At 49.0% G+C, this 21,060-nt stretch overlaps 1 protein-coding gene and 1 long non-coding RNA gene across 2 annotated transcripts in view; both read right to left on the bottom strand.

Annotated features, from left to right (window-relative positions):
• Window positions 1-5,721, bottom strand: part of LOC308496551 — a 97,272-nt gene extending 91,551 nt beyond the window's left edge. The window contains exon 1 of the long non-coding RNA XR_013993201.1: window positions 5,593-5,721. This is a non-coding gene — a long non-coding RNA (uncharacterized lncRNA). The remainder of the gene's footprint in view (window positions 1-5,592) is intronic.
• A 5,911-nt stretch (window positions 5,722-11,632) lies between these two features.
• Window positions 11,633-20,274, bottom strand: ZIC5 (Zic family member 5). The gene is made up of 2 exons (XM_081047039.1): window positions 18,795-20,274; window positions 11,633-14,332 (listed from the first exon to the last, which is right to left on the bottom strand). Exons 1-2 carry the CDS (start codon window positions 20,257-20,259, stop codon window positions 13,890-13,892), a joined length of 1,908 nt encoding a protein of 635 aa, XP_080903165.1. The 5' UTR covers window positions 20,260-20,274; the 3' UTR covers window positions 11,633-13,889.
• Window positions 20,275-21,060: the final 786 nt, after the last annotated feature.

Here is a 21,060-nt window from a genome sequence, read left to right as displayed (position 1 = left end):
TCTTTCCTTCCGGACCACTGTGGTCCCGCTCCCACCCCATCAACCTTCTTTTGGGGCTGCTGTTGGGAGCAGGAGTGCAGGGGTAGTGGATGTTTGAATGGAGAGGGAGAGTTTCCTGGAAGCTGAGAAACATCCATCCATCTCTTCCAAGCGACCTGCGCGTCTCTTTTCTTTGGCACCGCCGTCCTAAGGCGGGCTGAGGCTACTTATCCAGAACTAGAGAATTTGCCCTGTGCAACTCAGGGGAGGAGAAAAATCACAACAGAAAAGCAGAAATAGCCAGGAAAATGTTTGGCCTTGATCAACTGGAGACTGGCTTTCTTATTGTGTTCTAAGTTTCAGGAAAAGTACAGAAAGGGGAGGGGCTATAGTTTTTCTACAGCTAAAAATGTAAGGGGGGCATACTCCCAATGGAGTTCTGGGCCGTCCCTTCAGCAAAGGGTCAGCAGTTGTCTGCAAATTGCAGAAGCTCCCCAAGGGATCTGGAACACAAATTTGCGGGGCACCACAGGGCACCAGTTTCCGTCTACTGAGCTGTGTATGATGCTTATACGCTCATTTTGCTGGCAAAAGAGCCTGTCATAAAATGTAATACTGACTATAAAACAAATCAGCGCTTTGAAACGACTTGCTTCAGATGTTTTCATAAATCCCTAATGGCTCAGGCACTGCCTGCTATTGATAATATTAATGTGTTAATAGTTCCTGTGAAGCAGAAGCACTGGGTAGGGCTGGACACACACACACACACACACACACACACACACACACACACACAGGAATACCATGGAACTGGAAAACAATGCTTTTGCTCTCCCTTGAATTCCAGCTGCACTTTGTTGACCCTAGAACACCAGATCCAAGTGAGATATCTGATATTTTAAATTCTTGGCTGGAGCTCCCCTTTAGTTTGAAGTGTTTTACATCAGTTCATAAAAAAGTATATAGGTACATCTGTGCATATAAAAGCATGTGAACACATCCGTGTTCCTAGTAGCATTATTCACAGTAGCTAAAAAGTGGAAACCCAAATGTCCATTGGCAGATGAACAGATAAACAAAATCATATATAGAGATATATCTATATCTATTATCTCTATACAGATGATAGGCAGATAGATAGCGTGCACTGGAATATTATGCAGCCATTAAAAAGATGGCGTTCTGATGCTACAACTTGGATAAACCTGGAGGACGTTATGCTCAGTGAAATAAGCTAGATACAGAAGGACACATATTGTACAGTTACACTTACATGAGGTACCTCGTGTGGTCAAATTCACAGGCACAGAAAGTAGAATAAAGGTCAGTGGCTACAGGAGGGGGAATAGGGAACTAGTGTTTAATGGGGACAGATTTTTAGTTTGGGAAGATGAGAAAGTTCTGGAGATGGATGGTGGTGGGGGTTGCACAACAGTGTGAATGTACTTAATGCCACAAAGCTGTACACTTAAAAATGGTTCAAATGGTAAGTTTTGTTATATATATTTTACCAGATTTTGTTAATGAGGTAGAAAAGCAGGTGAGTAATGGACATTAGTCTTCTCTACACCTTCCCATGTCCTCTCTTATCTGACTGAGTTCCCTGCACAGGGCCCACAATTCTGTCCCCAAAGCCTCAGAGCGGCCAGCTCCAAGGAAGGCTCCCCCAGCACCCACACAGGCCTTCCTTTGCCCTTAAGGAAATGAGAAGTTTTATGTCTACTAGTCCCCAGACACCCATCTGGTCCAGGGAAACCTTCCCATTAAAACTTTGTTCTAACCTCAAAAAAGAACTTAAGGAACCAAAAATAATACTTTTCATGATGTAATTTCTCTGCTGCCTTCCTAACAGACATCACTCAGAGTGGAGGAGTCTCAGAAAATGAACACTCTAATCTCCTTGCTTGTGGCCAAAGTTCTTTCCAGGCTCATTTCTGTCTTTGGACCATGCCAGCCCTCTGATTTATGGGGTGGATAGAAAGGTTCTAGAGAGTCAACTTTAGAAATAACAAGGAGAGTGGCACTGGTTAGATTGCAGCGTTTTTCCTGGACTTGCCTTTTCTGTGTTTTGGGGCTCTTCCTGGAAAGCACTTGCCTAGAACCACTTGATGATTTTGCCCCTCAGAGATGCAAGCAGAAGAACCTGGAACTACTAAAGCTGTTGGGTCTGAAGGCAGAAAGGGTGGCCCAAACTGAGGTCAGTGCTACCCAGAAGTTTCCTCAGTAACACAACAGACACTAGACCTAGGCCCCAGGTTGTTTAATGCTTGCTCTTTGGGGCCAGTTTATTTAAGAAATGGCCAGAAAAGTCAACCCTTTACCCTATGCCCTAAAGGGAGACAAACATTGGCCTAACCCAAGTCTCCCCTAAGCACTCCCTTAAATTTCCCTTACACATCATTACCCAAACCGAGGCTGCCAAGAGCTCCTGGGTTTCCTCACACAGGCTTTGGCCTAGCTTTCCAGCTCTAGTATGTTAGTGCCAGGTTGTCTTCTCCCTGCCAGGTCAGAAAGATGAAACCTGCAGCTGGTGATGGAGAAGCCTTTTCGGAACCCTATGTAGAGATGACAGAATGTGAGCATGATGCCTATTAGCTTCAGGCTGACAGGCTCAATGGCACGGACTCCAGACAAATAAGAAGAGCGGGCTAGTAAGGAAGGGAAGCCCCCTTGGAAGGAGGTGGTGAGCAGAGCACAGAGCTCCCACTATGGAGGGGCCGCCTCAGGTAGGACGCCAGCGATGTGCACACCCAGTGAAGTCAGATTCAGAACAGTCTGCGATGTGAGCCAATGGGACAAACACTTGCACTCGGAGCAGGGGGAGAGTCGCATAATCTGCATATCACTAGGAAAACTTCGCAGCCCCGCAGCCAGGTTTTCAAAATCAACTGCTTCCCCCAATTCCCTGCCAGCTCATAAAATGCTTGCCTGATTTGCCTTCCTTTCTCCAAATGATGCTATTCTATTAAGTGCTGTTGGAGATGGGAGGGAGGGAGAAAAGGAGAGAGAAGTCAGGGGTGAGTTACATTTAAAACTTATTTTAAATGTAATCTCTCTCAGTTTCGCTTCCTTCAAGGCAGTCCTAAATTTGGTTGGGTCCAGGATATATAGGCCCTGGTAATTTGCAGGTTGGATTTAAATATGCTGTGTGTGTGTGTGTGTGTGCGCACGTGTAGACTTGTCTGATCAAATATACATTTAATATGCCTAGGTGTTCATTACACCAGAGCAGAACATGTGCAGCAGACTCTAAGCAGTGTTCATTTTTAAACTATTTGGAGCGATAGTCAAGAAAATAATGTTTTACTTTATGTATACACATTTGATTTTGCTCCTTGTAATTTTTCTGGATGCCTGACCGTTTTAACTATTCCAGCAGCCGATTGGGGTTGGGCAGGGGGCAGTATGCAAAGTTGCGAAGTGCTTTTATATTTTAAAAGGGGCTTCTTTCTACCTGATTGCTGACTTGCTGGTTGATGGGCCTTCTCTGGATCCATTTCCTGTTTTTCAGGCTGACACAAGCTCTCAGGCCATCCAGGGTGGATAGGCAGCTGCTGGGGATCTCAGGGGGATCTCTGCAATACAAGGCGGACTATTTGGAAACAGGGTCTGAGCTGCCACCTGCCTCTTTCTCATCCTTGTGTCCAGCAGGCAGAAGGATGTGTAAGACTCTGGGGTAGAGGGCCAAGTGAACTTGTGAGTCAACTTCGTAAAAAGGAGGATAGAAAAAGGAAAAGAATGAGTGCAGGATGGTGAGACCTGAGGAGAAGGGGAACAAGAATGGGGGACTGAGGACGCTGGAGATTTAAGACCCCCTCTGCATTGTCAGGGGTATTGGCTCACCAGACAGAAGGCCTCAAGAGAACCCAGGTCAGGGTCCCTGGCAAGGTAAACGTCCACTCCCACGGGCACAACCACACGCAGCTGAATCCAGAGGCCTTGAGGCCACACCTCAACCTCTCCCTATTCCCACCAAGGACAGACCCTGCAACCATGAGACCACCCACTGATGCACCAAGTTCTCTTTGGGCCTACTAGAATACAAACACTCCGAACTGATTCAATTTGTATGGAATCACCAACAAGGCAACAACCACCTTCACACATTCACTGCCTCCAAATATTATCCTGAATCAAACAGTACTGACCACCAAAACGAGTGGAGAAATTCAGGACCATCTTCTCAAAAACACACGGGTCCACCTAAGAGACGAACCTCATGGATTCCCTGGGACCACTGTTTCTTCTGGACACTGACTCATGGAGTGTGTGTCCCATGGGCCTTTTCCTAAGCACACAGTTGTTCACACACGTCCGCTCCTGAGAGTAGCAGAGTCTGATCATCGGGGACCCATCGCCTCCCCCGGCCCTCCAGGGGCACCCTGCATTTCCTGAACTGGGATCGCTCCCAGAAGTCGGGACTTTTCTATTGGAAATCGGGTCCCAGGCAAGGGCGCGGGGACTCGTCGCCTGCTTTTCTGGCCCGGGGAGCCGAGAGTCTTACGATCCGCACGGTATTTGGCCCGCACTGCAGCGTGTGGGGAAAGGTGATTACCCTCGAAAGGAAACAGGACTCCTCGCGGAGCCATTATTCGTGTCTTTCTGCACTCGCAGGATCTGGCCCGGCTTTCAGCAACTCCTCCTCCTCACTCACCGCTAGCTCGTAATCTGTGGGTCGCGGTGGGGCTACGCCCGAGGCTGCAGTCCCCAAATTAAAGCACTTTTCCATCCCAGACACGCAGCGCGCCAGGCCAGTACTCCCGCTCCCGATCCCCTCTCTCCGCCCAGCTCCCGGGCAGCTGAAATGGATGTGATTTCACGCAGACCCTGCGCGCACACACACGTGCACACACACGCATTCCCCCTCCAACGCCGCCCGCGTACACGCGCGAGCCTAGACGTTTGCCTTTTGTGCTCGCTTTGAAGGACGTGCTTTCCCGTTCCTGGTTTCCTCGTTTCGCTCCTTCATCTTGTCTTCCTTCGCTACTTTCCTTCAAGTCCCCCAGGCCTGTCTCATTCCCCTCCATATCCTCTGCCCCGGTGGCTTCCCTCTCTCTCCGCCCGGGAGGAAAGGGGGCCTCGGAGACGCGCCCTGCGCGCGGAGTGAGGGAGGTGTTCTGCGGGCGGCTGGGACCGCGGGCTGGCCTCCGGCCTGCGCCCTGTTTGTTTTCCCTTCACCCCCTGAATGCTAGATTAAGACGTAAAGATTACCCAGGCCGAATAATGCCGGGAGTCAACACTCCAGCAAACAAAAGTGCTTGCGCAACTCCGTCAACCCCGCTGGGACCCCGGCCGCAGGCTGGGGTAGAGAACGCGCTCCTCGCTGCTAATTACAAATAAATGATGATGTGCTCACTAAGTAATTGATTTAATGAAGTTCCTATGAAACTATTAAACCCGGGTGGAGGTCAGGCTGGAGGCGCCCCAGAGCGTCCATTGTGGGCTGTTTAACTCCACCAGGCTCCTCGGAAAGACATCGGGGCTAATAGGTGAAGTCACAGCTGTTTGCACTGACTTCTCCGAGCGCCCGGCCGGCCGCGGGCACCCTCGCGCCCTCCTCCTGTCGCGCCCTCGTGCCCCGCCGCCCGCGCCCCGCGCCGGCCAGCTTACCCACGCCACTCCCAGCCCCGCCGCCAGCTCCCGAGGGCCTCTCCAAAGGGATCCCGGGTCTTGTTAAGAGCGGGAAGTTGAGCACTGAACTTGTGCTCACCGCCAGCAGTCGGCGGCGTCCACCGCCGCCCACCCCTCCCGCCTCACCCCACCCAGCCTCTTCGTTCAGGAACTTCAGCCAGTGTGCCACGCAGGGTGCTCGCGCGCTCTTGGCAAGGTGCCTGGAGCCCGAGTGTGTGCCCAGTGCACCGGCTAGGGCGGGGGATTTAGTTGTGTTTGTGTGTACATGAGTTCACGACCGTGCATTCCAGACCAAAAGCCCACCTGGGGTTTTTGCACCCCCTCACCCTGGCCTGGGGCCTGTTCGTGCAAAAAAGTAGAGGCAGGGAGACGGGGACTGAACAGAAAGGTGCAAAAAAGATCACCTTGGTCGGAGGTTGGGCCTGGGAAACCCAGTCTTAGGTTTTACAGACCTGTTGGGGATGGAGGGGGGGAGGGGGGCACACCTCTCTCCTCCACCTCAATGCCCACCTCTGCCAGCTTCGTGCCCAGGCCAGGCAGATCCGCGCGTCCTAGAGGGAGCTTCCAGCTCTCAATCTTGGCAGAGTGTGTAGGCCGCAGGCCCAACCAAGTCTGTGGACTGACAGATCCCAACTACCTCTCCTCCCCCTGCCAGGCACAAAACCCAGTCAGGCTGGAAGGTAGTAACTGCTTCTCCGGCAGGATGGCTCTTGGTGGAATACATGACTGCTCCCAATCCAGGAGGCTGGAGGGACCCCGGAGGAAACACGCCCTGAGACTCAGACATTGTAAATGGATCTAGACTTAAGGAGCTAAATCACACTCACAGGAAAGAGCATTTGACTGCATCTTCTCCCCCCTCCAAGGGATCTTGTGATGGAAGATAAGGCCCGTCTCCATCTGGAACTCCACGGCAGGAGACAGAAGCTCTCGTGGAGGTTCTGGAGGCAAAAATCAACCTGCCAGGGCACCCTGCACCTCTCCACCCAGAGAAGTCTTGTCTCTCCTCATCAAGAATGGATAAAGAACTGATACTTAAGAGTTGCTTAAGCCATACGTTTCATTTATGCCACAGTTAGTGGCGATAAGCTTCGTCTCTCTCTTTTTTTAAGGTTAGAAATTTCCATCTGCTGAAACTAACTTCCATTTGATTTTTAAAAAAATTTTATTGAGGAATATTGGGGAACAGCGTGTTTCTCCAGGGCCCATCAGCTCCAAGTTGTTGTTCTTCAATCTGGTTGTGGAGGGCAGCAGCTCACTGGCCCATGTGGGAATCGAACCAGCACCCTTTGTTCAGGGATGGTGCTTTGACCAACTGAGCCATGCCACTGCCCCACTTCCATTTGATTTTGAATCAAATGAAAGGCTTGGAATTGGAGTGCAAGGTATATTTTGGCATGGCTGTTGGTGCCCTTAAATGGAACTCCACTCTTGTCTGGATCTTTGCACTTAGTGAAGGTCTTAGCTTCCAACTCCTTGAGGGGAATATTGACAAAAATCTTCTCTGAGTCTTGCTTGAGGTCTCAGTTTCACAATCTGTAAAATTGGATCTCAGGTCCTTGGCTGAGGCCCTTTGGGCTTTCTTTATTTGTGATCTCTGAAGAGCTCCTTAGGGAGGAGGAGGAAACCAGTAAATAAGACTGTGTGCACCAAGCCTTTGTCTTTATAGGAGCTAGTCCCTTTGTAAAATAACGCCCTGCCTGACTGCCCAGTGTATTTTTACAGGGCTGGGGTTTTAATTTTCTCCAAGCAAGAGCAGAGGAGAGAGTCCTGCAACCCAATGAGTCCTGCATGGCCCTTGTGTGCTAAACAACACTCTCCAAAATGTGCCAAAAGCAGTGCACGTTCCACTCCCCTCCCTGCCCAGGGCAGATGTTCCCATTTTGTTCCCACCTCCCCTGCCCTCACCCTAGCCTCTGGTATTCCTTTAACGCCTGCTACGACTGCATCCCTGCTGCCCTTAACATAGGATGGGCCCATCTCTTCAGCCTCTAAATGAGAAGTGACATTTGCACTCAGCTCAGCCAACGCGGGAGCAGAGCGCGGGGACACAGGCCCATTGACTGAGACAAGCCGAGGGGCCGGCGGGCTCCGTGGCATCCGAAGCTGCCTTAATTAATACCATCTTAAATAGTCCAGCAGCCACTGAAGACAAAGTTGAAGAAAGACTTTAAGGCTGAGTGCCCCTCGACAAGCTCTTTTACCCGGTGTCATTCAATATTTAATGCTCCCGCTTCTAATGCTACTACTGGTGTTCCTTTCTCAGCAAGGACATTATTTTTTCACGGTGCCCATAGCCAGGGAAAGCCCTTTAGGCAAAGAAAATCAAAATGTTTGTTGTTTTGGATGACTTATAACTCTTGTTTAACACAAGCACTTTCAGGAAAGTATAACAGGCGCAGCCTCCAAAGCAAACAACACAATCCTTGTGACAGAGTCGGACACAAAAAGCACATTGTCTTGTGGACTACCCCTTTTCTCTGGTGCTAGATGGGGGCCTGTCTCCGAGTGAAGACCACGATGCCATTTCACTTTTGAACTATTGTTTTTGAGTTATGCCATGTGGTCAAAAGGAGAGAGAAGGGGGTTGTTTCCAGGCTCATAAGACAAACGAGTTGCCTTTTCATTGAAATCCCCCCGCGATCCTTGAAAACGGAGTTTAAATGTCACCTCCGCCTTTCTAATGGGCACAGGGCTGGAGGCGACCCTTCAAAGCGCCTGGGTGATAAACGACTCTTATTAAATATGGCCGGGACTGCTGGGAAAGTCCGGCGCCCGGCCAGCGCACAGAAGAGCGCCCCTGGCTGGAGGGCCCCAGAGAAGCCGGAGCCTTCCCTGCAATTGGACGCGGCCGGGGCAGCCCAGGACCCTGCTCGGGCTCAAGGGTTGGGGTGGGGGTTGGTGGCTGAGGGTAGGGAGCCGGGTGAGGGGGGCCAGATGTAGTACAACTTCTTATCTGCCGCCCCCAACACGTCCGTGCGCCCCCATCCCCAGAGACTCGGCGTGAAAGGTTGGTTCGTTTCCCCCTGACTTCTTTTTGTCCGTTGCCGAGTGGCGTCTGCAAGTCTGAGCTGCAAAGTTACTGATTTGCAGGCTGCATGTTAAGGCAGCCCATGTAAGTAATTTCTGCAGGCACCCCAGCAAAGGAGAACAAATCGCTGACAAAGGCGAGCGCTTTCGATTCAGCGGCGTCGTTAAGGCAACCCCAAAGTATTTCTCCTATAATAAGTTCCACTTCAAAGGGTTTCTCATTCAGCGGTGACTGCTTCGCACTTTTATTAAGTCCGGGCTTTTTCACTCGGAGGAATCATCTGTTTGGTTATTTTTCATCGTGTTTATTTTTCACCATTCACACAGTACTTGTATTAAATAAACAAAGAACAATCGCTCTGCAAATAAAAGTACTTAGGTGGGGAGAGAAGGAATAGGATCTGGGGCTCTCTGGCGCTCCTGCCCCTCTCCCCTTCTTCTAACATTACTCACCCCACCCCCACTCAGCTTTCTCTCCTTTCCTCATTCTTTCTCTTTCCTTTCTCTCTAGCTAGGAGATTCTATGGAGGAATCTTAACAAAAAGTAGATGGAAACACATATATATTATTATGTCACACATATAGTGTTATATGTGTAATATTATGTGTAAAATATATATTTCCGGTGAGGTGAACATTGACTGAAATAACTTGGCATGAAAGTAAAGGTCACTGGAACTGTATCTTAATAGAGTGTCTCGAATCACTGTGGTCCCTCTGCCAGTGACTCTCCTGGCCCTGCCCATTGCCATAGCAATACTGATGCTCTATGTGGATGTGCCCTAAAAGCAGTAGTTTGAATTTCAAAGAACATGCCTTTGAACTTCTCCCTGCCTGATTAGACACTCCCGGTGTGTGTGAATGTATGTGCTCTGGAGTGTTTATACGTTGGTGTGGGCATATAAGTTTCTGTTCGAGGGGAAATGTGCGGGCAACCCAGGGCAGTTGGTTTCACTGTGGGTCTCCTTAACCATCTCTCCAACCCTGGAAGGGCAGTTTTCTCTGGCCATGTGTCTATTTTGGTAGACTATGGGTGGAGAGGCAAGCGGGTAGTGTGAGGTGACAGGCTGAAAGTACTAATAAGTGTCAGGATTGTTTTGTTTCTCTTGTGTTCAGCTTTCCTTTCTTCTGACTTAGGGTGATCGTTTGAGAAGCCAGATTGGCTCTCCCTCCCTCTGCACCAAGTTGTATTTCCTAACCAAACTGGGATAAACAATACTTCAGGTGAATATCTCTTGTCCCATCTCATAGAGAAAGAGATGTGAGGTATGTATCTGTGTAGGTAGGTAGGTAGGTAGATATGATAGATGATAGATAGGATGAACCACTGTCTCAAAAAGCTGCCACAAAATGCAAGATATAAATGACAAGACTGCAAGCAATACAACTATGATACAAATATGACGTTTGCAATAGTTGGGCCTCGATTTCAAATTTGGACCTCCTCCTTTCCTGTCCCCAATGCTATCCCTCTTGTGTGGCCATCTCCAACTCCTCGAAGAATATAATTCCCATTCCCAAGCTCTTTCTCGGTACTTTAGATTTTAGGAGCTTTACCAAAGAATATCTTACATGGGGGAAAATATGCACAAACTATATGACTATGTGTTTGAAGATTCTCTTAGCCTGGAAAACAAAGGTAGATGATTTAAACAGTGTCTGCGAAGGCCATGAGGGCCACGTTTTGCCTAGGAAAGATGAAGTCTTTGATGATAGCCAACTTAGTGTCAATAAGTGGCTTTCTTTGAGACATAGTCAGATGGGAACGTCTTGCTTGCCAATTGCCATAGAAATCTTAACACACCATGAAGATTGTCCAAGCGCCAAGCCTTCCGTTCTGGACTAAATTACTTTGAAGTGGCGCAGGACGAGCAGTGGTCAATTTTAACTCTATAGACTGGACAGAGAACGCTGGGAGTAGGATATTGTGCGTTTTAAAGCAGAAAATAAGAAGGGGAAACTTGTTTTATACATTCTATACAAGGTTCTGCTCATTGTCAGTTATCTTTTATCTTTTATATTTCCCATGAATGATTCATGTCTTGGTGGCTTTGTGTCACCCTTCTTTTCACAGGAAACTTCATTAGAGAGCTATAAGTTTTCCCATTGATTGGGGCTCTCATTTATGAGTTTTTTTTCTCCTTCGTGTGCTGGTTATTGTTATCTGGCTTAAGAGAACTCTTTGCAACCTGTTTCACCTTTACTACATTTAACAAACCTGACTTTTAAAAAGTATTATAACCTTTTGGAGAACTGCTTGTTGACACTACCAATTTTTTTTTAACTATTTGCCTTTTATCAGTTTTGTATCAGCTAATATAAAAATAGGCAAACATTCAGCCGTGTTAATGTAGATAGCTGATTACATTAGTTTAAGCCACTTGGGTAGTTTGTTGCCATCAAAGAATCTAATTTTTCCTTAACACTTGCCCCCAAATGCTAAGTTACTTATATCCACTCAACTTCCAAATTAACCACAGTAAAATTGGATTCTGAACCCCCCCCCCCCTTACATCTTACCTGATGTATTTGATGCCCACTACTTAACTTCATTCAGGATATGTTTAACTCAATACCCATCTCAGTTCCTGATTTTGCTTGTGTCTGAAAGCCTGTCTCTCCATCTTTTCCTCATTCCTTTTTTCTTTAAGTGGCTAGGCACTAAAACGCTAAAATTCGCTTTTCACTGATTAGGATCACTAAAGATATTAATTTTAACAAATGAGTGCAGTATCTCCTAAGATTTATGCTAGTGTCACATGCAACCTGCAGGGCTTAGTCTTCATAAATATATTGTATTTTCTAGATTAGATTATAAATTAAACTAAGCTGTTAAAATAATATTTTATTGCTCGGGGAATAAATATTGCTAAGAAATAAAGAGGTCAAGGGAAGAGAACTACTGTTCACTGTGTCACCAACCTGTTCTGTTTGGAAGAGAACGGCAGAAATGTGTCATTATGTCAAACATAAGCAATACATAGGAAGAATACTTTTATTAAATTTTTTACTCCATAATCATTCTTGCTTGCTATCGAAGGTACACATTTTAAGTTTTTTATTTTAGGTGTATCAGGAATCCAATAAATTTGTGGCAGTTGACCTATGCATGGCAAAATACATAAAATACATATTCCTTTGTCTCATAATAAATAAACCTGTAGCATAATAAAGAATAGTGCAAACTACCATTGAAAAAGTTGTATAAATAAAACAACTCATTACAAATCAGGAATATTTTGTTCTAATAAGTTTACGATACATAAATTATCCCCCCAAAGTTAATACCTTATCTTGCCTATTTGAAAGTTTTGAAAGTGAATAAGAAAATCAAATAAACTTTTAACTGTAGAATTATTTTATATTCAAGTTTTATGGTCTTTCTTTATAAAGGAGGGTCTGCATGTTTCATATTCACCGTAATGATGTGAAGACAACATTGAAAGGCTTTCAAAGTGACAGCACCATGCACTGTACTAGTAATATATCTAGAAACTATATATAATCTCATCAACACAATGCAAAAAAGACATGCAGGAAGAGTCCTGGTTTTCACATTACGTTGTTCATTCAAGTAAGCTTAAAAATATATTTTCCCATTTTTCTCTCTTTTTTTTTTTTTTTTAAATAAACCATGGATCATAAACAACAATCTTTCACCAAAATGTATAATATAATTCTTTGGTGTGCTTTGAACTCTTCCAGGAAAAAAAAGATGTCTGAAAATAAATTAATTCAACTGTACAAATAATAGTGTTCACACACAAGCTATTAACAATGACAAGACTACATCAACCACTCACAGCACACGAAACAAATTTCTACAAACCCTGGGGAGGGGGTGTCTTCAGGGTCTCTGAGGATAAATTAGTGCTCTTTAGTATAACTGTATGATGTTTATGATGGACTGCATTTTGCATACGATGTGTTGTACCAACCAAAAATAAATTGACTAAGAGTTATTGTCCTAGGTCCTTGACCTTTTTTATCCTAGTTTGACAGCTCTGGCAAAGGTCACGCATTCATCAGTGTTTGCTGGTAACTATAAACCTTTTAAAAATTTTAATATGTATAACAACTCCCTCCCCTCTTTTAATGTAAATCATATACATCACACACTGTCATTTCCAAATGGTACAGAGTTCAGTGTGCTCAGTGCTCAGGTGGAAGAAAATGCATTAAAATGCACTTTCAGGCATCAAAAAATAAAGGCTTTTTAAAAGATTGATACAAGAGTATAAAAGTGGTTTGCCTATTTTAAAAACAACAGCTTTAAAAAAAAAAAGGCATGTTGCCAACATCACACCTTAGACCTGCCTGGTAATTCTGGCATCCCAAAGAACTTATGATCTAAAACATAATCTCTTTATTACACAAGAAGTTTGGACACAGTAAAGAGGCAGCATCTGAGATTTCAGATTTAAAATAAAACAGGAAAAAGCACTTGAATTTCTTCTATTTTATAAAATATCACAGTTTCACAGTTGTCTATTGCAGCAGCTTTTTCTTCTCTCCACTTTTGTTTGAACAATCACAGTAGCACAATATATGGAGATGCATTAATGTTGCTGCATCTTTTTGTTAACCATACAAGCAGGATATTGAAGAAATAATCCTGTATAAAAATACTGTTTAGATGAGATCAGTAATAAAAGAGTGGAAATGAAAAATTACAAGCATTAGAACTTAAGAGGTTTTCATAAATATTTTTGGACACAGGTACAGTCCAAGATCTGGTGGCAATGCAGCAAGTGTGTGGTTTACAATCACGAGGCCTTTGCAGAATTAGGGCCCAAAGAGGAGGTGAAGAGGCTCCAAAGGAGCCCGGTGTTATGGTGTCAAAGGCATTCGCGAGGCACTCTAGGAAATGCAGAGGGCCTGTTGCTGTGTTGAGTTCTGACTTAATGCTCTTTCTCTCTCCCCTTTAAAAAAATATACTTCTTGCATTGCAATCAATGTGTATCTCAATTAACTAATCTCTCCATTTTTTTTCTTGGTACAATTTGTTCCCAGCCCTGTCCCCCGCAACATATAAGTCCAGCTTTTTGTTGTTGTTGTTTTCTATTCTTAAAAAGCCCAAATATCTTAATTAAATTAATTAAATGTACAAACACCATAGGGTTTCATACTAAATAAATAGGGCTAATTAGACGTGGTGGCAAGTCTGAGTCACAGATTTGTCTCAGGCTCGGCATTGTCTCAGGTTAGGATATGGTCCAAGGATTCCCACTTATTATTAATAAATTCTAATGTATCGTCCGCACAACTTCAGAGTTCCCATACATCTCCTCGTCTTCAGACTCGGAACTGGTTCCATTGCTGGAAGGTGTGTGGAGGTGGCTGGGGGCCCCACTGGCCTGGCAAACGTACCACTCATTGAGGTTGGTCACCTGAGGGGACAGAGTGCTAGAGCGACTCCTCGTTGGGTCCAGCACAGGGGATAAGGGGGCACCCACTGGAGTCCCCACTGATGAGTAACCAAGGGCTCCTGGAGAAGGTGGTGGGGACTTGCAGTGAATCTTCATGTGCTTCCTCAGAGAGCTCGGATGAGTGTAGGATTTGTCACAGCCTCGAATCTTGCAATAGTAGGGCTTGTCACTGGTGTGGACATGGGAATGTTTCTTTCGATCACTGCTGTTGGCAAACTTCCTGTCACAGCCATCAAATTCACATTTGAAAGGCTTTTCTCCTGCAACAAAACATAGGAAAGGTTAACAACTGCTTTTCAGAGACCTCTCATTTGAGAGAGGAGTCTTGGAGCAGAAATTAGGATACATTTTCCCACTCTCTAGAAGACCAACTCCCAGCCTAATTCCTATTACTAACTCCTATGTTCCAGGATGCAACAGGGAAGGAATACTTCAGGGATGGGCCTGGTGACCACTGGCCTGGAGGCACTCCTTGGACCTGGGGTTGTGAGAGGCTAGATGTCAGCCCCTGCAGTATTCTAGGGGTCGGGGGAGAATGCCTATAGTATGGTCCAGGATGTAACACTGACACCTAACTGAGACACCAATACCCGTTTCATCACGCCCCTCAGGCTCTGTACATACAAAAATACAAAATAAATGCTGATAAAATACTTCTAATACCACAGCTTGGGAGAAGAATGTAAGAAAAAGAAGAAAACTAAACACGATACACTAAATTAAAAGTAAACTGGGAGTGGTACAGTAAAGTTATTATAAGGGCATTTTGTTTCAGTGTTGCTCCACACTCCACTGATGGGAAAGGAAGGGAAATAAAACAAAATCCTGCTCTCGTCAGAAAGAAAGGCACCTGTGAAACACACACTCCAACCACTAGATGTTTTACAAGCCTAGCTGGGCAGAGAATAGGCCATCGGTCTCTTCCTTCTACCAGCTTTCCTCACAACTTGCAGGGCAATTAAGAGCCTAGCGGAACAGAGCTTTAACAAACATTAATAACACAAGCCTCAGCCAGAACCTGGCATTTACCTGATGCCGTAAGTAAACTTATTCTAACAACTTTCTACACTGCTTAATAGTTTAAAAAAAAAAAAAAGAAGGACTATTTACCAGAGTCTTTTGGCCTGTCTATTTACCAGAGTCTTTAAAAATTCTGTAGATGAGCTCCTTTAAGCTACTCTAACCACCCCAGGAACACAATACCTTTAAACACAAGGGCCTTAGTCCTGGAAGTGGAAATGCTCAACAAGACAATTAGAAATTCAGCCATACTACCTACACCTTGGTATTAAAGAGCAAAAAAAGAAAACAGCAGGTTAACAGTATGAATTTTCCTTCTGATCTTAGTATCTATGAACTTGATGTATTTGAGTCCATAACTGAACAAGTCACCTCATACATTACTGTATGGATATTTTCCTCCTATTTAAATGTTTTAAAAAATAAAGCTGGATTTCTCCACATTACAGAAGTTACTCTGATGACACACAAATGACCTTTCCTTAGTTTTGGATAATTTGTTTTTAAAAAGAACTAGTTTAGTGTGTGTGACTTATTGTGGTAAATTTTCGTATTATCTTCATACAAATATTTCAGTGTAATTTTGTTATTGTAAATTTCTGCTTAATAACTGCTTCAATGCCAGAGTATGTTAGCACAGCTCAAAGCATTCAGATGCTTGGAATATAACTTACCCAACCTGAAAATTTTGTTTAAAAATAAAATTTGGTATTATTCACATATACCTCCTACACTGATCTACAGGGGCGGAAACAGAACATAAACACAATGATAATCACAACCTTCAAAAATTCTGTAGATGAGCTGCAACAAAGTTAACTGATTTTTATCGAAACATTGGTTATTTGTCCTGGTTTCTATATTTTACTTGAAGTTAGAGATAACACTAATTTATCACTATTCAAAAAAAATTATGTTTCTTCAATATGGATATTTTTAAGTAGTTTTATTCATCCTATGCAAACGTGCAATATTGTTGTTGTTTATAATTTTCCTGTTTCAGTACAAGCTACATATCCTGGGCTGTGAAAAAATAAACAGCTTGAACATTGCTGGCTCCACCACTGCACATGATAAAGAGAAGCAATTAGACCCAATAAAGGGGAGAGATGCAGTGCAAAGAAAGGTAGAAAATTAGGGATAAAAAAGTGTAAGAAAAAAATAGCAAAAAAACAGGGAAGTGACGGAATTACGTGTTTTATTCAGGGGGACTGAGGAGACAGTAAGCAAATTCTACCTAACTAGAAAGGGTGAGACCCCGGTGTTTACGTTTCAGATTCTGACATGGGGGTCACGTCAATTTAACAACTTACAGAGTTTGAGAGAGTAATGGAAGCTAGGTGTGGGCAACAATCAGTTCCTACCAGTTCCCCCTCCAGAGAGAACTCGTCTGGCCCAGAGGAAGGTTATAAAAGGAATCGAGGGCACGTGGGTCAGGAAATGGGCCTTGGGGAGTGGCCGGGGGATTATTCCCTTTGATCATTCTGTTCCGGGGGATCCCGGATAACCCCCAAAAGGGAGAGCCGTGTGGTAGGGAGGTGATTCCAGGATGGTTCCTCTCTGCCCACAATATTCAATGGCTAATGGGTCCAGGGACCGCCAAAAACACCCGGCGCGGGTTTGAGTATGAACAAGAGATGCTTGCATCCCTCCCCGAGGGACCCCAAGAGTGATAGGCTCAAGCAGCCACTACAGCCCGGCGTTAATGCCACCATGCGCACAACGTGAAACCAGAAAACAAAACGTCCCTGGGTCCCCTAGGCGCTCCAGGTCTCTGCACCTCACCCCATTCCCAAGCACGCGCGCACGCCCCCTCCTGGGGGGCAGCGGTCCAGGGCGGCCGGAGGTCCCCCAGGGGCCCGAGGGCGGGGACCCAGGTCAGCTTCCGCGCCATCAGTTTTTAGTTCCTTACTTTACAGGATGGAAAGTACCCTCGGCTCCGGGCAGCGTCCCGTCCTGCGAAGAGAAGGTCCACCCCACCGAGGTCTAGAAAGGTGGAAGGGCCGAGGCCGCAGGATCCGCTTTAAGGGACTCCCTTTGGGGAGGTTTTCACCTCCCGCGCCCGGCGCGCCCCTTCACGGCCCCAGGTCCCTGCTAGACAGGGAAGTACTGGGCACAGGGGCAAGCAGCAGGTTTAGTGGGTCAGGGGAGTTTTACGAGAGCACTGTGGGAAGTTTCCTTTTGGAAAAATCATTAAGCTGACGGATCCGATTAGAAAAGAACTAGGCAGGCAAACGGAGCTCCGGGGAAAACGTGCTCCGGGCCCATCATCCGCTAGCTCGCACGAGGCCTGTCAGGTGTCCGTACACAGGAGCGAGGCCCGGGGCTCCGGCCTTCGGGCCACCGGCTCCTCCCGCAGATGCCCGGAATGCCCTCGGTCCCCGCCGCTGGCCAGGCGTTGGGGCCCACGCCCTGCGGCTGCCTCCTCGCCGCCGCAGCCGATAAATCAGCCAAGTAATTACTGAATGTAAACTCCAGTTACTTAAGTATCCTCCGAGGAGTAATATTGTCTGTCCTTATAAATCCCGACTGCGCTAGTGCTCATCAGCGCTTCCGCCCAATGCTCTTGTCCGTTCAAAGAGAACACACGACCCATAGAGGCCATCCCACCGCCCCACGACGCAGCTGCCTTCACCCGGGGCCTTTGCACCCCCAAAGGCAGGGCTTGGGGTGGGTGGGAGGGGTCCCCACGGCGCCTGGGGCTTCCCCTAAATTCCACAGGGGCGGAAGATCCCAAAGACCGTGGGAGGCTCTCCAGCTCCTTCAAGTAGAATCTTCTTTAAAAGGGCAGAAGCCAACTTCTACAAAACCTTTTAGGGCACGTGTGATTAAGTGTGTGATGGCAATGTGTGTCGGCGTGCGTGCGTGCGAGTATGGGCATGCATGAAGGTGTGTAAATGAGTAAGTGCGAGAGTGTAACGTGTAACGTGAGTGTGTCGGGGCATATGGCTGTCCCAGCAGTGAGGAAGGGGGGTGGTATAAGGGAATTTGGGTGTGTGAAGTCAGTGATGTGCGTGCACGTGAAGGTGTATGTGTGGGTGTGAAAGAATGGGTCAGTGTGAGTTGGGGGAGGTGTCTAGGGGCCCCATTCCTTTAGTATTTTGCACCCCACCCCGAAAGGAAAGGTCCCCCTCCCCTCCTGAGGAGGCCACACCGAGCTGGGCCTGGTGGACTCAATACCGCAGCAAATCCCACGCGCCCTTCGCACGCACGCTTTTGCGAGCGAGCGTCCGCACGGGGCCTGCCACCGGGTGCAGAGGAAAAAGGCTTCAGGGCGGCTTCGGCTCCAGCTCCCTTTTTCCCATCGCCCTCCCTAAGTTCCCGGGGCCGGACGGATGGGGGCTGCCGACCGTCCTGGGCGCCTTCCTGCTCCGGTTGCTGCTGCTTCTGCTCCGGGGCTGCGGCGGCGGCGGTTGGAGCGCGTTGCCGGTCCCGGCGGAGGGGCTGCGGGAGCGCGGGAGACTCCAACGCGTGGGAACCCAGCGCGGGGCCTGTGTGTGCTATCGAATTACTTATTCATAGAAAAAAAGGGGGGGGAGAGAAAAAAAAGAAGTCACATGTCCGGGTTATACGTATGCGAAGAGAAGCAGCAGAAGGAGGGAAAAATTAGGGCGAGCAGGAGGAGGAGGAAGAGAAGCAGCGGCGGAAGCGGCGGCGGCGCGGGCGGCGGCGGCGGCGGCACGGCCGGGGACAGACACCCACCTGTATGAGTGCGCTTATGGATCTTGAGGTTCTCGGAGCGCGCGAAGACCTTGCCGCAGCCCGGGAAGGGGCAGGGGAACGGCTTCTCGCCCGTGTGCACGCGGATGTGGTTGATGAGCTTGTATTTGGCCTTGAAGGGCTTGCCCTCGCGTGGACAGTCCTCCCAGAAGCAGACGTGGCTGCTTTGCTCGGGGCCGCCCACGTGCTCCACCGTGACGTGATTCACCAGCTCGTGCATGGTGCCGAAAGTTTTGGAGCAGGGCTTGGCGCCGCCGGCCGGGGGCGGGGGCGGCGGCGGCGGCTGCCCGGCCAGCTCCTCGGGGTCGATCCACTTGCAGATGAGCTCCTGCTTGATTGGCTGCCGCATATAGCGCAGGAAGGCCCCGGCCGCCCCTGGGAGGTGGGGGTGGTGCTGGTGCGGGTGCTGCGCGGGCGCCGGCGGCGGCGGCGGCGGCGCCGGGGGCGGCGCGTGGTGCTGCAGGTGGGGTCCCGGCCCGGCCGCCGCGGCGGCGGCCGCCGCTGCCAGATTCAGGTTTAAGTTCACTGCTCCGTAGCCGTGCAGGGCGGCGGCTGCCGCGGCCGCCACCGCCCCGTAGTGCGCATCCCCGGAGCGCGGCGCGAAGGGCGGCTCAGCGCGGCCGTACAGCTCGGCCGCCGCGGCTGCGGCCGCCGCCGCCAACCCCAGGCGCATCTGGCCGTTGAGCGGGTGCGGGTGGCCTCCGGGAGCTCCCGGCGCGTCGTGCAGCGCAGGAAAGAGCGCTGGGCCCCCGCCGCCGCTTCCGTCCGGGCCCGCGTAGGTGCCGCTGGCCGAGATGAACATGCCGGAGGAGTGGGAAGGCGGGGCCAGGTGCTGGGGGGAGACGGTGCCCGACCGCTGCTCCCCTCCGAGCGGGGCCCCGTGCATGGCCGCCGCGGGGGCCGTGGCGGAAAGGTCCCTCCGGAGGACGAAGTCCCTGCTGTGGCCTTTGCCGCTGCTGCCGCCGCCGCCACTGTTGGTGGCGGTGTAGCCCGAGAGGGCAGGAGGAGGAGAAGGAGGGGGAGGGGTAAGGGGTGAAAGGGAGGGAGGAAGAGGAGGGGCTGGGGGCGGGGGCGCGGAGGGCAGCGTGCTGCCGCCGTCCGCGCCGCCAGGATAGGTGCGGGCTCCGGGGTGCGCGACCGAGGCTGCAGAGCGGGCGGCGGCCGCGGGAGCCTCAGGCTTTGCCGTGAGCGCCTGGGAAGGAGGGCCGAGGCCGAGCGTGCTCGCCTGGGCCATGTGCTCGGGTCCGAGCGTAGTGATGGCCACGCCGGGGTCAGCACCCAGGTCCCGGGGTCGGAGGTGCGTGGCTGTGGCCCGGAGTTGGGAGTGGGCTGGCGGGCTGGCCAGCGCTGGGAAGCCTGTCATATTCTGAAGAGGCCTGGCCTGAGCCGTTGCCAAATCCACTAATCTCAGCGCTGGCAGGTTCCTCTTGCTCAAAGGGGGCTCCATCAGAACTACACAATCAGACCCATAGACCCTCACTGGGGGTACTTTCCCCCCCTCTGCCCGCCTCCAAAAACACGTATATATTAGGCACTCTTTAACTTCTTTGTCCTGGCCTCCTAACTGCTTATTCCCGTTCCCACTCTGTCCTCCAGCGATTGGCAGAACGAACACCACATTTGAGCTGCACAGTGGGACCGAGATTTTGGAAATGGCACGGGTGGGATTGGAGAGAGCTGCGTGATTGGCAGCAGCCGCAGCTGCCCGATTGGCTCCCTTTCAGGCCCTTGGCCCAGCGGGGATCCGCCCCGGTGTTCGCGGCCGCCTTCGCTTTCGCTTCGCGCCCCCTCCTTCCCTGGAGCCCTGCGTCCCCGCCTCCCCGGGGATGCCCAAGTTGCACTTGCAGAAAGTTTGCGCTGGGCGTGCGCGCGCAGAGCTCTGCGTTTCCCTGACGCTTCTTGCAGAGAGCGTGCGCCGGCACGCGGCCGGAGGGCGCCGGGTGTCTTAGGGCTGGTGACCCCCCCGGGGACAAAAGGCGGGGGGAGGAGCCCCAACTTCAAATACCTTCGCTTCACCTCACGCAGCGTCCCTTCCAACATCCAAATACTTTCTACCTCCTCTCTTGGAAGAGCCTGAAGTAGTTCTCAGAAGGAGAGGGTGAGCAGATGTTCGCCCGTCATCGTACTTGTAGAGGTGATGTTAGAAATTTCTTATTTGAGAAGGATACCCAATATGCCAAACGCTCACGTGGGGCTCAGAGACGAGACCGAATGAGGAAGGAAAAACCTATTGGTTGCAAAACAATTT

Source organism: Rhinolophus hipposideros, assembly GCF_964194185.1.
Source record: "Rhinolophus hipposideros genome assembly, chromosome: 4".
Taxonomy (NCBI): domain Eukaryota; kingdom Metazoa; phylum Chordata; class Mammalia; order Chiroptera; family Rhinolophidae; genus Rhinolophus; species Rhinolophus hipposideros.
The sequence above is the reverse complement of the archived record's forward strand: the minus strand, read 5'-3'. Positions and strand labels throughout refer to the sequence as shown.

Excerpts from the sequence above, each read along its gene's own strand:
- ZIC5 (XM_081047039.1), bottom strand. The coding sequence starts at position 20,259 with ATGGAGCCCCCTTTGAGCAAGAGGAACCTGCCAGCGCTGAGATTAGTG. Across the intron at positions 14,333-18,794 it reads CCATAAGCGCACTCATACAG|GAGAAAAGCCTTTCAAATGT; the intron begins GTGGGTGTCTGT and ends GTTTTGTTGCAG.